The 13,853-nt window shown below is 41.1% G+C and overlaps 1 protein-coding gene across 2 annotated transcripts in view; it reads right to left on the bottom strand.

The window, feature by feature from the left end:
- tle5 (TLE family member 5, transcriptional modulator) overlaps positions 1–13,853 on the bottom strand; it is a 41,157-nt gene continuing 27,304 nt past the window's right edge. The window contains exons 5-7 of one of the 2 annotated variants that reach the window (XM_056378361.1): positions 8,043–8,105; positions 7,080–7,154; positions 1–4,669 (exon numbers count right to left, since the gene is read on the bottom strand). In XM_056378361.1, coding sequence (XP_056234336.1) covers positions 4,445–4,669; positions 7,080–7,154; positions 8,043–8,105 — 363 coding nt within the window. In that variant the 3' untranslated portion in view covers positions 1–4,444. Of the gene's footprint in view, positions 4,673–7,079; positions 7,155–8,042; positions 8,106–13,853 lie in introns of both variants that reach the window. The other variant, XM_056378360.1, reaches the window with a different exon arrangement.

The following is a 13,853-nucleotide window of genomic DNA, read 5'->3' on the forward strand; positions in this document are numbered from 1 at the left end:
TATGATTTGATTGACTTTATTTGTAAGGCACCAGAAGTCCTTCCTTACTGCAGAACATTTCATATTATTTATAGTAAATGTTTGTTGTACTTTTTATAGTTTTTTTTGTTTGTTTATTTGTTTAAATGAAGCTATGATTTCAGACACAAAACATTTTTTTTTTTTGCCAAAGTACACACTTTCAGGTTTTACATTATACACAAAATAAGTATTTAAAAAAAGACCTTTACAAAGCTCAAAACGCTTACAATGCTTCACGCTATGGGGGCAAAAAGTTGGGAAGGTGGGATGTGGCATGGGAGTAAAGGGGATGAGGTGGGTCGGAAGGGGGGTGGGGGTCAGAGACAAGGAAAGGGTTCAAAGGGCAAAAGGTCAACGTACTGCAGTTTCCCCCCTGGTGTCACATCAGTTTTGTAACACAATAGCACAAGAATCATCCAGGACAGACAAGAGAAGATGCAGCCATATACACATAAAGCTTTCTATGTATAACTGTATACAGAGGTGAGCACCTCCTACTACTTTAACAAATACATAGAATTTAATTTGTATGTTTATAACGCCAGCTTTGTAATTCTGGTTCTAGTTCATATCGATTCATATTTAAAAACAAAGAGAAAAAAAAACAAACAAAAAAAAACAAGTGCATTGATCACAGAAAATTTGGACTAAACATTCTTTTTTTTTTTTTTTTTTTAAAATGTCTCCACTAGAAAGAAATCAATCTCAGTTTCCCTGCAGACATGCACTGATGTGTGTGTTTGTGTGTCGCTTTGTCTACATGCTCTGCATATCACTACAAGTACAGTATGTAGCTAGATGGGAGGACGATGTGCTGCGAGCTTAATTCACAAGCAGAATAGCACGTTAGCGTTTGTAGTAAGAACAGCAGCGCGATTCATCTCTGTGGTTTATCACTGACTGCCAAACCTGTACAACTGTTTATACACACCTTGTTCACATACATACACAACGATGGGCATCATTGAAGGAGTCACCCCACCAATGTCATCGACAGAGTATCATCTAAACTTTTGGACACATGAAGGGTTTTATTCTGAAATTCCTTTATATTTAATTTTTGTATTTTTTCCTTCCTGAATTTCCACTGCCAATGTATCAAAATTGCACATGAATCAGCATTTTTATGAGCAAATGTCTTATGGTTACTAAAACAATAAAATGTTCTTCATCATTGTGCCAGAAATCATTTTAAGAAGTGTGAAAAGGATTGTTTGAATGAAACTCTTCATATCTATTCACGAAAGGGTGTGTGTTATGATGCACAGGCTGTCTTCAAATCAACAATCAAACAAACACAGTTCATCATTAGACTGATAGTGAATCAGACAATCTTTGTGAACAACAGCATCAAGGTAAGAGGTTTGATTACCAGAGGCTACTCTGCTGGAAATGTATGCGTTTGCAAAACACCCTAAACATTTTCAAAGAGGGGAACATGCTGAATTTCATCCTTTCTCAACTTGTCATCTCACACAGGTGTTTTCACTTATGCTGCCTAATTAGACCTCTTCCCAGGACTCTGCAGGTGAGTACGAACTGTGCCTGATTGACATCTCTCTTACACTTCTCATAGTTTTGTTGTACCTGTTACGCGTTAGTGTCATATCGGAGTTACAGCTTGGGAAACTGGGGAAATCTGAACTCTGACATATCTGACTTTGCCCTTAATAATACAGATGCTTGAAAGCCTAACGAACATGAATGCCTCATGTCAGTCAGAATCCATCGCAAAACGTAATCAAACCCTAGCCGTTGTAGACTGAAAAGGCCGAACCGAAATGAGACGGTGAGGTCTACGGAGGACTTAAGCTGTGCGTCACCAGCTATGCCCGCCGTTAGCTAGCGTCGCAAAGCGAGGCTACCTTCGCCTAGCAACATTGACAACACATAACTTTTTCTTTTTTTTTTTTTTTTAACAAAAACTTGAGTTTCTAAGGCCCTTGGTTTTAACCGTTGTACCGTTTAGCTGTTGGACTGAGCTAAATCCAATACTTACATTTGTTGTTGCTGTAATCCTCAGGTTCACTGTTGGCTTTCATTAGCGGTTCGCAATGAATTATGGGATAGATTGGGCCATTTTCCCCAGGAAAAGAAGGACGCATTTCTCGGCCGGATTCGAAGGAGCCTTCGAAATGGGCCAGCCTAGTCGCGCCACTGTGACGCAATTGGTCTCTAAATGCAGCCTCTGAAGGATGCTGCCCCTGAATTGGGACACAGCTTATCTGAACACATTCCCCCATTCACTGTTCCCTACACTATAAACAGTCATTAGGTTACTATAAAGTGAGTAATCTTTTTTTTTTTTTCTTTTTTCTTTTATTCAAACGTAGCCATTAAAGGAATGAGAGGAAATTATGGAAGAATGAGGGGGAGAATAAAATGCAGCAAAACTCCTCTGCGTAAGTCAAGCTGGGGACATTGTAATTACACTGTATGGTGCGTGTTTCAACTGCTGTCAGGGTACTATAACGTTGACAGTTCTGATACTCAAATAAAACAGCAGAGGGTACATGTAGTGCCAATGTCAGCAAATGAAGAGAGATTATAGACACAGCCAGAGTTTAGTGACATCACATTATTAACCCAGCTTCCACCTGACGAGGTCTAATCAGACACAGTAACTGAGTCATTGAAAACACCTGTGTAGGTGTGGAGGGCTGAGGGAGATCAGAGCTGAGGAAGCTTTCAGTGCTTCATCTGTCTGATCTAAATTGATATCAGTTTGTTTGATCATGGAGATTTCCCACTCACTGCTATATGTAGATGTCCAATCGTCTATATAATGTAGTGGTAGTTCAAGTGTGGTGGTGAATCAAAACGCACAGTATAAAGCTGAATTTGCAGAGGGACCATGTTTCCGTCTTAATACAGGGACAGAGATGTTCCTTGAGAAAGACCAAGGACTATTCCTCAAAAATCATGGCAGAGACTGGGACTGACCGCATGCAGAGATTAATGTCACCAGTCTGGTCTCTGTATATTATGTTTGTACACATTCCCCTTGTGACACAGCCTGTACTCTGTCATTGTCATTGTCCTCTCCTTGTTTTGGCTCAGGCCTGAACCCGTCTAGGACGTTTCTTCAAAGACGCACGCTGCCCTCTGCTGTCAAACACACTACATGCACACTCTCTCCTCTCAAGTCTCTGCTCTAATATTAGTGCACATTAAGGATAAGAAAGGTGGTGGGATGGTGCACTAGTCAAGTGGCACCTTTGTTGTTTTTGTTGCTACCTCAGCTCTGTTTAACTTCTGATGAAAAATGTCACCTTTCAGTTAAGGTGCTGGGCGGATTTATCTGACATATCTCGCACCGTCAGGCAAGGATCATAAGTCGGGGGGATTACTTACTAAGGTGGGTTTGTTATCTAGTCTGACAGCTCTCAGCATGAAGTTTGCTCTAAGAAGGTGCTTTTCCTTTCTCCATATAAATTTAGGATTATACACAAAATCTCTAGTTTGTCTGGAGGTGTCTTCTCATTACAACATTTCTGCTCTACAAGCAGCAGTTTTTGGTTAGGATGTGACAGTAGCTGTAGAAAGCAATATTTCTTTCGCTTTAGCTCGGGCATTAGGGCAATATTTAAACATTTCTCTGATCCATAACAATCCACTGTTTAACTTCACAGCCAACTTTTAGCTTGGAATGAACGCATGCAATTTGAACTGGCAAAGAGAAAAAAAAAAACAAAAAAAAAACAAAACAAAACAAAAAAAGAAAAACAACACTACTGATCTCTGTGAGACCTTATCTTAGGAAAGTTAGTTGTAGGACTCCTGTGTTGTGTGCGACAAGTTTTACAGCTTGCCAAAGAATCCCTTTGTTTAACATTTAGCCTGTTTTGACACCAACAGTATGGTGCGTTCAGTCTCACAGGTCAGTGCTGCCTAAGAACGACCCGCTTAGAACAGAGGCAAGAGGTGGGGGAGAGTGAGAGGAAGAGAGGCATGGAGGGAAAAAAAAAAACAAGCTAAACAGGAAGAAGAACTGAGAGAAAGAGCTACAGGATGGCAGGAAGCAACAGAAATAGAAAGTAGTCCTGATTAAAAAAAATAAACAGAAAAACAAAGCTTAATCGTATACAAAAAAATTGTGTGTTTGAAGAAATTACACAGGATACATGAGGGAGACACTGTGATGGTGAGAGGAGAGAAGGGGGGATAAAGAAACAATCCAGGTATGGTAAATATGAAGGAATCAGGACTGGTCTGACATGAGGGGCAGGTGCCATATCTCCCCCAATTATGGAAGTTGGTTAGGAATCTGTAGCTGGAGCTGTGGTGATGGTGGTGATGGGATTAAAGCCCATGTTAGCTAAGGTCGGATAGAGGGAGACCAGGGGAGAGGCTGTAGGCCAAGGGGGCTTGGATCTGGGGATTCAGGTCTCTGGATAAAAACAGAGCTGAATGGGAACATCATCTAATCAGACTTGTCTCCGTCCTCCTCACGGTGGCTGTCAACTCCATCACGTGACGCCTTCTCCTCCTTGGCCAGCTGGGCTTGGGAGGCCAGCAGGGAGGAGAGGGAGAAGAGACTGGAGGAGGTGGTGACAGCGGGGAGGGTCGGTTGGCTCAGGCCCAGAGGCAGGGGGGTCATAGGCAAGGCCAGGCCCTGGAGCTGAGACAGCTGGTGAGCCTGGAGCTGCTGCTGCATGGAAGACAACCAGACACAACTTAGACACAGCAGGACGGATACGGCACACAAATCACTGCAAAACACTGACACTGTAGGATATGCAAAATCTGCAATGCACAGACCTAATATATGAAGCAACTTGAGTTTAATATATAATGCCTGAGGCGCAGCACTAATAGCTCAAGCACAATAGGACAGATGGATAGCTAAAATACATGCTTGGTAGAAGATGGAAAATCTGAAGCATACATAACTTATTTATAATAGATTCAATTTTAAATATATAATTCCAAGAAAACAACGCAAACACCAAGAAAAAGGTGAAGCATATGCAGAGGGAGGGAGTGATATGGTATTAAAAATGAAAAGATGTCCAGACACACATAATCAAAACATAAAATGACACATATATCAAATACACATAAAAACCTACCATGGGAAACACATGTATTTCATTTTAATATAAAAGACAAATTGTTACTGCCAGGCCTCTGCACTTTAATCACCCCCCACTGTGCTCACACTCAACATGATGACACATCAGTGGGCTGATGTTTATGACAATACTAACTGACTTCTCGTAAACAGCATCTAACTGCCCAAGTTTACTCAGCCTCTGCTTTACATTCACAAGCAGAGCTCCAATGATACTTGTCCTGCAAGAATATATAAGTATTTATGGTGATATCAGCGGCTATCAAAAGAAGATATTGATAGTAATCAGAAAATGGATAAAACGATGTGGCTCCCAGTAAGGAAAAAAAGGTCCAATCCCAAATACAGGCCTATGCAGACCTGTACCCTGTATCTAAAGCAGCAGACACAAAGGTGAATCACAATGATGGAGTGGCTAGGCTAGCTAACACCTGACCCATAGTAAAATGATGGAGTGGATACCCGATCTAATACTAAATGTCTGGTAAAATGATGGAGTAGCTAAGCTAGCCAGCACAAGGCTGATAATGATAAAGTATGTGTAGCTGACTAACACTACAGCCACAATTTTTTACTGTTCAAATAATTGTACCCATGTAAAAGGACAATCCATGCCTCAGGTCAGAGGGTACCACAGTATTGAGTGGAGTATTCTCTGATATTTGAAAAAAAAAAAGAAAAAGGAATTTAAGCCACAAAGTTTACACATTAAGATCACATCACTCATCATGGTAAGAACTACGTAGCCTGTAAAAAAGCCAACTGTGTAATGTCTTCTGTGGGTCTGAAGGAGCTGTGTCACATCAGAGAAAATAACCCTGATGATGTCATCAGGCCAGGCATTCGAGTTCAAAAGACGTGGGCATATATAGGAAGGTAGGGTCTAATGAAAGATGCTTCTGAGTTGCAGTATGGGAATTTAAACTAGACATGCAACTACCAGTTGATTAATCGATTAGTCGATCAACAGAAAAAGCAACTATTTTATTGACTGAATAATAGTTTAAGTCATTTTAAAAGAAAAATGTCAATTGTTCCCCAGTCCCAGTCTGTCATTTGAAGATCTCTGCTTTTCTTAGTCTTATGATGATAAATCCAATATTTTTTATACTTTATATTTTGGAGCTTTTGGAAAACAGGCGATGTGATGACATCACATTGGGCTGCAGGAAATGATTACAGACATTTTTCACAGTTTTCAGGCATTTCAGATACAAAAAAATGAAGCAATAATGGGAATAATTATTTGTCCAAAGTAGGAACTTAAATGTCAGGATAATACAGAGCTGCATCAAGTTTGACGATTTCTTTTTCTGTCATTTGCAAGTCCCTTGTCTTAACAGAAGTAAAACTTTGAGCCATATTAATAAAGATTATTATAATTATCATTATTCGAATACTAAATCACTCTAAAAGTCCTACAGGAGTATACCTATAAAAAATTCCTTTGAACTGATCTGAATTAACAAAACCTCAGTGAAAACAACAAATAAATATTATGTTTCACAAAGCTAGTATTTATTAGAGGATAGTTGTTTATTCATTTTCACTCAATACTGACATAAGTCTTTTGAAAAGGTTTTTTTTTTTTATTGCACTGTTTAGAAAAAACTGAAGCCTGTGATGTGAGCATCACAGATTCTTTCATCACCAGTGTCTGTTCTTTGGCATTAACGTGCTATTTAAGTGCATAAATCAGAAAAGTGACGACATAATAAGAAAACCTTTGCAATACATAGTGACATATATAAATATCAATTTGCCCACACTTAGATTAACCACTACATTAATGATTATAGATAAAGAAGCAGGGTAAGTTAATTCGTCCAACTCATTTCAAAGCTAATTGTTGAACATTTCACAAACAATTAACAAATAAATAAAGGTCAAAAAAGAAAAAAAAAAGAATTGATGTTAACAATCAATAATTGCGCTTTTTCAGCCATCACAAGACCTGAGACGGGCTGAGGCTGGAACATCGTACCCTTATGATGGAGTTCATCTCTGGGGGGGTGACCTGCTTGGCCCTCTCTATGGCCGCCAGGACCTGCTGCTGGTGCTGGAGACAGCGGGTGGGGGTGGGGGGGAGTGAATATGAGAGGAGGAAAGTAAGGGAGACAATAAAATTGAAGCAGAAACAAGGGAAGGAGAGTTTGTGGGGAGAGAGGTGGAAAGGTTAGATCAATATCAGTAGTCCCAACAGAGACCCAACAACCCTCTCTGGTGATACCCCCACCCCGCACCCCCCATCTTTCAGCTATTCATCCACACACACACACACACACACACACACACACACACACACACACACGCACACACACACACGCGCGCACACACACACACACACACACACACACACACAAAAGGCTTCTTGTGTGACACTGGTGAATGTATGGTCGGCTGGTGTGCTGTAATGGGTGGAGGTCAACCCCCTGGTGGGCAGATAAGAGCATGGCTTATCTGAATCACACAACCATTTATTACGCTGACACACACAAACACACACATGTATAAAGGAAAAGAGGAGTGGGATGGAGGAGGTTGCGAGGGGAGGGAGGGAAGAAGAGGGGAGTGGAAGCAGTGGTCAAAAAGGGAGGGGGGGAAGGGAAGACAGAAGACTGGGAGGAGGGGGCAGATTGAATGTGGCAGAAAGTCAAGGTGGGGGAGGGAGGAATACAGCGAAAGTGAGATGGAAGGGAACACAGGAAGCGCGTGATGATGAATGGCGGGAGGAGAGAAGTACAGAGGAGAGAAGAGGAGGGAAGGAAGCTGAGAGAGGGGTCACAGAGGTGGAGAGGTAATGAGGCGGGAATGAGGATGATCTCATTCCAGGATGTAAGGAATAGGGCGGAGGGTCAGGGGGTTAGTGACGTCTTTGTGTCAGTGTGTATGTGTAAGTGTGTGTGTGAGTGTGTGTGTGTGTGTGTGTGTGTGTGTGTGTGATTACCTCCTGAGACAGGTAGGGCAGGACTTGTGCGCAGATCCCATTCAATCTCTTCACTATCTCAGCCTGTGGAGAGAGACTCATTTAGTTCAAGGACAATATGGGCAGTATTTGAATTTTTTGTTACTGTCAACAAATCCCATGAAAAGAACAAAACCAACGATGAGTTAGTCCGTCTCTTAATATTTTCTGTCTTCCCTACCCTCTCTGTGGCACTTAGCCCTAAGCCTATTGATTCCTTCTTAAGATATTAACCTTTAAAAATGGGCAAAAGTATAGTTTCATTTTTTTTAAGAAGGCTAAATAATTTCCTAAAATAGCAACATTTCATTTACATTTACTCATTTGCCAGACGCTTTTATCCAAAGAGACTTGCAAGTGAGAGATAATCCAAATAGTGGATTTGTATTTTCAGATGCTGATGAATACACATTTATTATTGTTGAGAGTATTTAATAAAATACAGTGCCCGTGTTCATCCTAATGACAGAAATGTACGTACAAGGGACAGACAAAATAGCACATGTAGGGTTGTAAACATAAATTGTGCCAGATTGTATGGCTAACATGCTAACAACAGCAGCAACAGCAGTGTAGATTTCGTTAAAAAAAAACTATGACGAAATATGTTCTGCAACCTTTTTTTACCATAACCAAGATGAGACGATGATGAGACAGCATCGACATCGCTAGACACTGTGTCAGTTAAAACTTTAAATGAAACTGTTACTATTTACTAGTTACTACTTATCAACATGCAATATCCTTGACGAAAAAAGATGAGACTAAAATGTCGTTTAAAATATAAAAGCGTTACCAAAATGTCTTTTTATTTTCGTTGAATGCAATACTTGGTAGTGGGATAAAATCATTGCTGGTTTGGTCTTCTTGTAGGATTTGTTGACAATAAAAAAAAATATAGAATCACATCACTATTCTCATACTTTAAAACCTCATTAAATATAAATTGTCATTCAGCGATTCAAACCACACTCTCATTGGTATGGGAAACATCTGCTATGACCTTCTCAAACTGGAGCACACATATCTTGCATCATACACATGAACACACACACACACACACACACTTACCATCACAGTTGCACATATCAGGCATATCAGAATCCCTTTATCAGTTCATTAATTAAGTTGCTTGTACCTAATACTCTTTCTCAAAACTCTCTCAAAACACACACACACACACACACACACACACACACACACACACACACACACACAATGTAACAATCATCCAAGCCAGCACACACACACCCGTTCCTCTTTCTCGTCATGCACACTTCCTATCTTTCTCACATGCAGGTCTATTATCACATTTGGTTGGTAATCATCCAATCCGTCTGAGATATGCAAAGCAGCAGTAATTGTGTTAGAGCCTAATTCGTAGCGCGATGAGGAGAGAGGGGCCCTCCTAACAGTCATTAGGCATGCAGAGCACAGCTCCCCATCAAGCGCTTCACTCCTATCCGCTCATCATTACACATACACACTCCCTGACATCTCTGAAATGTCTCTCTAAAATGTCTCTGCGGGACTCGCTCCATGCTAACTATGACTCTTCCTCTTTTTCAGTGCCCTTTATGCTGTCTATCTCTTTTTTCCCCAACTCTGCGTCTGTCTCTTCTTTTATTCGTGCTCTTTATCATCTTCCTCTCTGCGTTTCTCCCTCAGCTTTTTTTTTTCTATCTGAATGCTTGTTTCTTTCTTTTGTCCTCTCTTTACATTTTTCTTTGCTTCTTTCCAGCCTTCCACAAGTACTACTGAAGCACAAATTCACTGACAAGAGCATTATATGTGTACACACAAAACATACACAATACAAAACTGGACTGGGAGACCGGACAAAGACATGAAGGATCGGCAGCAGACTGAATTAATTGCTGCTGTAGATGTCTGCCTTTATTTTGCCAATTTAAATAAGCTTTATCTTTTGTCACTTGAAAAACATAGGCTCAAAAGGGAAAGCAAACACCGAGACAAAAATGTGTTTGAGTTGATTTAAAATGTGTTTCAAGGAAGCACGGAAGGCAGCCTAAACAAACCTAACATTTCACAAAAATGCCTCGGGGTGTCCTGGTTTTCTCTCTGTATGAGCTTCACTATTTGAGTGTCTCGTGCTACTGCTTCCTGCCAGGAGTACACCAGGACTTGATACTTCTAAATATCTCAGAAAGATCCAAAACCTAAAAATGCACCGTACTTTCACATTTAAAAGCTCTATTCGAATCTACATCAGGCACAATCACTAAACCTTTTACTCAAGTCCTGTTCTTAAAAACTATTTTTAGGCACTTGTACTTGTACATTTTGTATACATTTGTACTTCTACTTACATTTCAGAGAGAAGTATTGTACATTTACCTCCACTGGTTTGGGTACCCACTCCTCCCCCCCTTGTGTTTCTTGTTTGTCCCCAGTTTGTTTCACTCTGTGTTTGTGTGTGTCTGCTAGGCGCAAGTCCCCACAGGATGAATGATGAATATGTCAGGAGCTGGCTATACTGTATTGTTTATATAATGATGTCTGCTTGACAAGACAATGTACGTTGCTTTATACACACAATGAAAGCTCCTCCACTGTAAACTATGCACTCAAAATAAACAGACGGGTGACAAATTGAAGGAAAAACCAGCATAAAGTGTCTTAGTGCTGCCAGATCAGCTTCAATTGATTCTACAAGTCTCTGAACTCCACAGAGATTCGCAACCATAGATGGCATATCATGTCCTCCATCTCCAAACCCTTCTTTAATAACCACTCCCATCAGGATAGAAACTGTATATCATAGGATGAAGGTGATCACTCAGAACAACTTTATAGTGATTTGCAGTGACCCTTCCCTCTGAGGGACAAGTGGACCCAAACCATGCCAGCAACATGCCCCCCACAGCATAACAGAGCCACCAGATCCCCTCACTGTAGGGGTCAAGCTTTCAGGTCTGTACTGTTCTCTTGGTGTATACGTCACACATGCACCCGCCCACTTGTCAAGAATAAGGATGACTCATCTGACCAAATATCTTTTTCCACATCTCTGTAGGCCAGTGTCTATGGTATTTGCACCACTCAACTCTCACATGTGCATTAATCTTTGTAACGAGGGGTTTATGTGCTGCAACTCTACTATAATGTCCCTCTCTATGTAATTGTTGATGGACTCTTCTTGCTGACACACTCTGATCATGTCCTGCATTGACATTATCAGTGACCTGAGGAAGGGTTGCTATTCTGTTTTTCCTTACATATCGCACAAATGCATGAGCATCACCGTCATCAAATGTGTTGACCACAATTCACTGATGTCTTTCCCATAGATCTAACACTCACTAGTGGGCCAGTCTTTGTGACTGAAGTTCCTGTGCCCCAACAATAAACCCTCTTTCAAAGTCACTTAGACCTTTTCCTCTTGCCATAAAATTTATATAAAATCTCAATATAAAATCAGAACCAACCGGGCCTACTCAGCATGTTTATACCTGCCACAGAGGCATGATTGGATGTTAACTGCTTAATTGTACCATACAGTGCACCTGTGTGGAAGCATCTGCATTCATTATGTTTCTCCACTCATTTATTCAGGTTTCTCTTTTAATTTGTCACCTGTCTATGGATGAATATGTTGTCAGGTAGGACACACATGTACGGGAAGAAAAACATGGTAAAAAGCAAAGCAACAGAAAGACAAAGAGGACCCAGCAATAATACATTTCCATTCAACATATTCCCAGTTCAATCTACAACTCAACCTTGCTTCTCCTCACCAAGACAAAACAGAGAGAAACAGAGAGCGAGAAGAGACAAGAGAACAGAGAGAGAGGGAGTGAACAGACAGAGTGGAGAGGCATTTTTTTGAATTGAGTAGGACAGAGTGATCAAGAGGGAGCAATTGAATGTGTGAGAGTGCAAGAGAGAAAGAAAGAGAGGGAAATAGAGACAGAGGTGGAGAGAGGAGGAGGAGGAGCAGAAGAGGAGGAGGGGGCTAGCTCTGCACAATAGGCCTAGACATGAATGCTCCTCGACACTCGTTTCCACACATCCCCTTCAATTTCTCTCTAATGGAACTAGCGACTCTCCGCACCCACTCACATTGTGCACAAAGAAAGCATGAACACATGCACACACATGTGCGCGCGCATACACACACACACACACACACACTCAACAGGAGCACAAATGAACAATAACACACAACAGCTTATGAACATGTGCCAGCAACACACACACAAATATATAAGCATATGCGCTAATAGAGATTCACATTCACACACACACAAACACAGAGACATATGAAACAACACGCACGCAAACACACAAGCACAATGACTACGAATTTCATCCCTGTCAGATAAAGGAAAAGGGGGGTGATGAATCACACACATAAGGCCAAGTGTGTGTGTGTGTGTGTGTCTCTCTGTGTGTGTGTCTCTGTGTGTGTGTGTGTGTGTGTGTGTGTGTGTGTTTGCCCCGAATGTATCACAGTGCCTGTGCTGTGCCTCCTACCTAAGAGTTTGTGTGGGTGCATATTTGTGAAGGTCTTTAAATCATGGAAGCTGCTACTTCTGTATGTGTATGTGTGTGTGTGTGTGTGTGTGTGTGTGTGTGTGTGTCCATTTGTCAAAGCACACTCGGTTCTCCCAATATGGCTGTCAGCATGCGCCGTCAATCATAAGACAGTGTGTGTGTTTGTGTGTGTGGACGGGCAGCACCAGACGAGGTCACCGATAAGGGCTGGCCCTTCGGAGGCCCATCGCTCTCTCCCTCCTACAGGCTGAGCATAAATTACTCCCCCAGCTTCAGCCACACAAACTGATGTATGAACATCTACTTCTCACCCCTCCCCTGCCTGTGTGAAGGCTTCCTTTTCTTTTCTGTTTCAAAATGCTTTGCAGGATCCAACATCAGTGCTTTCATTTGATTTGGGAAAATGATAACTGTTTGTTTTTGCATGTAAAAGAGAATACTATTGCAGAAATTAAATGTCTGCCAAATACATATAACCATTGTATAAATGAGGGTTTGTTGCCAATATCAACATCCACATTGTAATAAATGACTGTGCAGCCAAAACTATAATGGACATTTTTCTGCAAATCCTAAAGAATCCTACTTCCTTATACACATTTCCATACTCACCACAGCTGTAATACTGTGTGTGGAGTGGGAAAAAACTGATCTGGCAACAGCAAAAAGCTAAAGCCCTTGGCGCTTGGATTTTACACAGCCTCAGGTGACATTATTCAGACGTCCCTGAACACTCAGATTGTCTCTGCAATTCACACCTGCCAATCAGTGAGCTGCAGGTGTGTAGTGGGGGAATGGGGTTGGGAATGCACATCTGCGCCTGCATCAACAGAGTAACAAAGTGTGAGGAGTTACTTCAGATGTTCAAGGTTCTGGACGTATGTCTTATTCAGCTTCTTTTTTTTTTTTATCTCATAGATGATGTCAGATGATTGGCAGCTGGAGCGCCTCCAAGGTTTTGATGGCCATGAAACTCTCCCAGTTGAATCACCATTATGAACAACAAGCAACTGTGATAAATGGACTGCAATGAAGGACTGGTAGTCCTTGAGACTTCATCCAATCACAAAGTTTAAAATTATGCTGTCTAATGGCGGGCAGAAGTTAAAAAGCTCTTGATGGTTTCTCTGTCAAAGGGAACATTTTCTAATACACACCTGGTGCAGACTGGTGCATAAGAGAATGAAGATACGGAAAAGATGGTAGTGAATTTCTTTTAACTGTCAGTGAGTGAAAAGGTTTAGTGAAAAACCAGCATTTCAATCACAGACTCTT

Source organism: Seriola aureovittata, chromosome 6 (assembly GCF_021018895.1).
Source record: "Seriola aureovittata isolate HTS-2021-v1 ecotype China chromosome 6, ASM2101889v1, whole genome shotgun sequence".
Lineage (NCBI taxonomy): Eukaryota > Metazoa > Chordata > Actinopteri > Carangiformes > Carangidae > Seriola > Seriola aureovittata.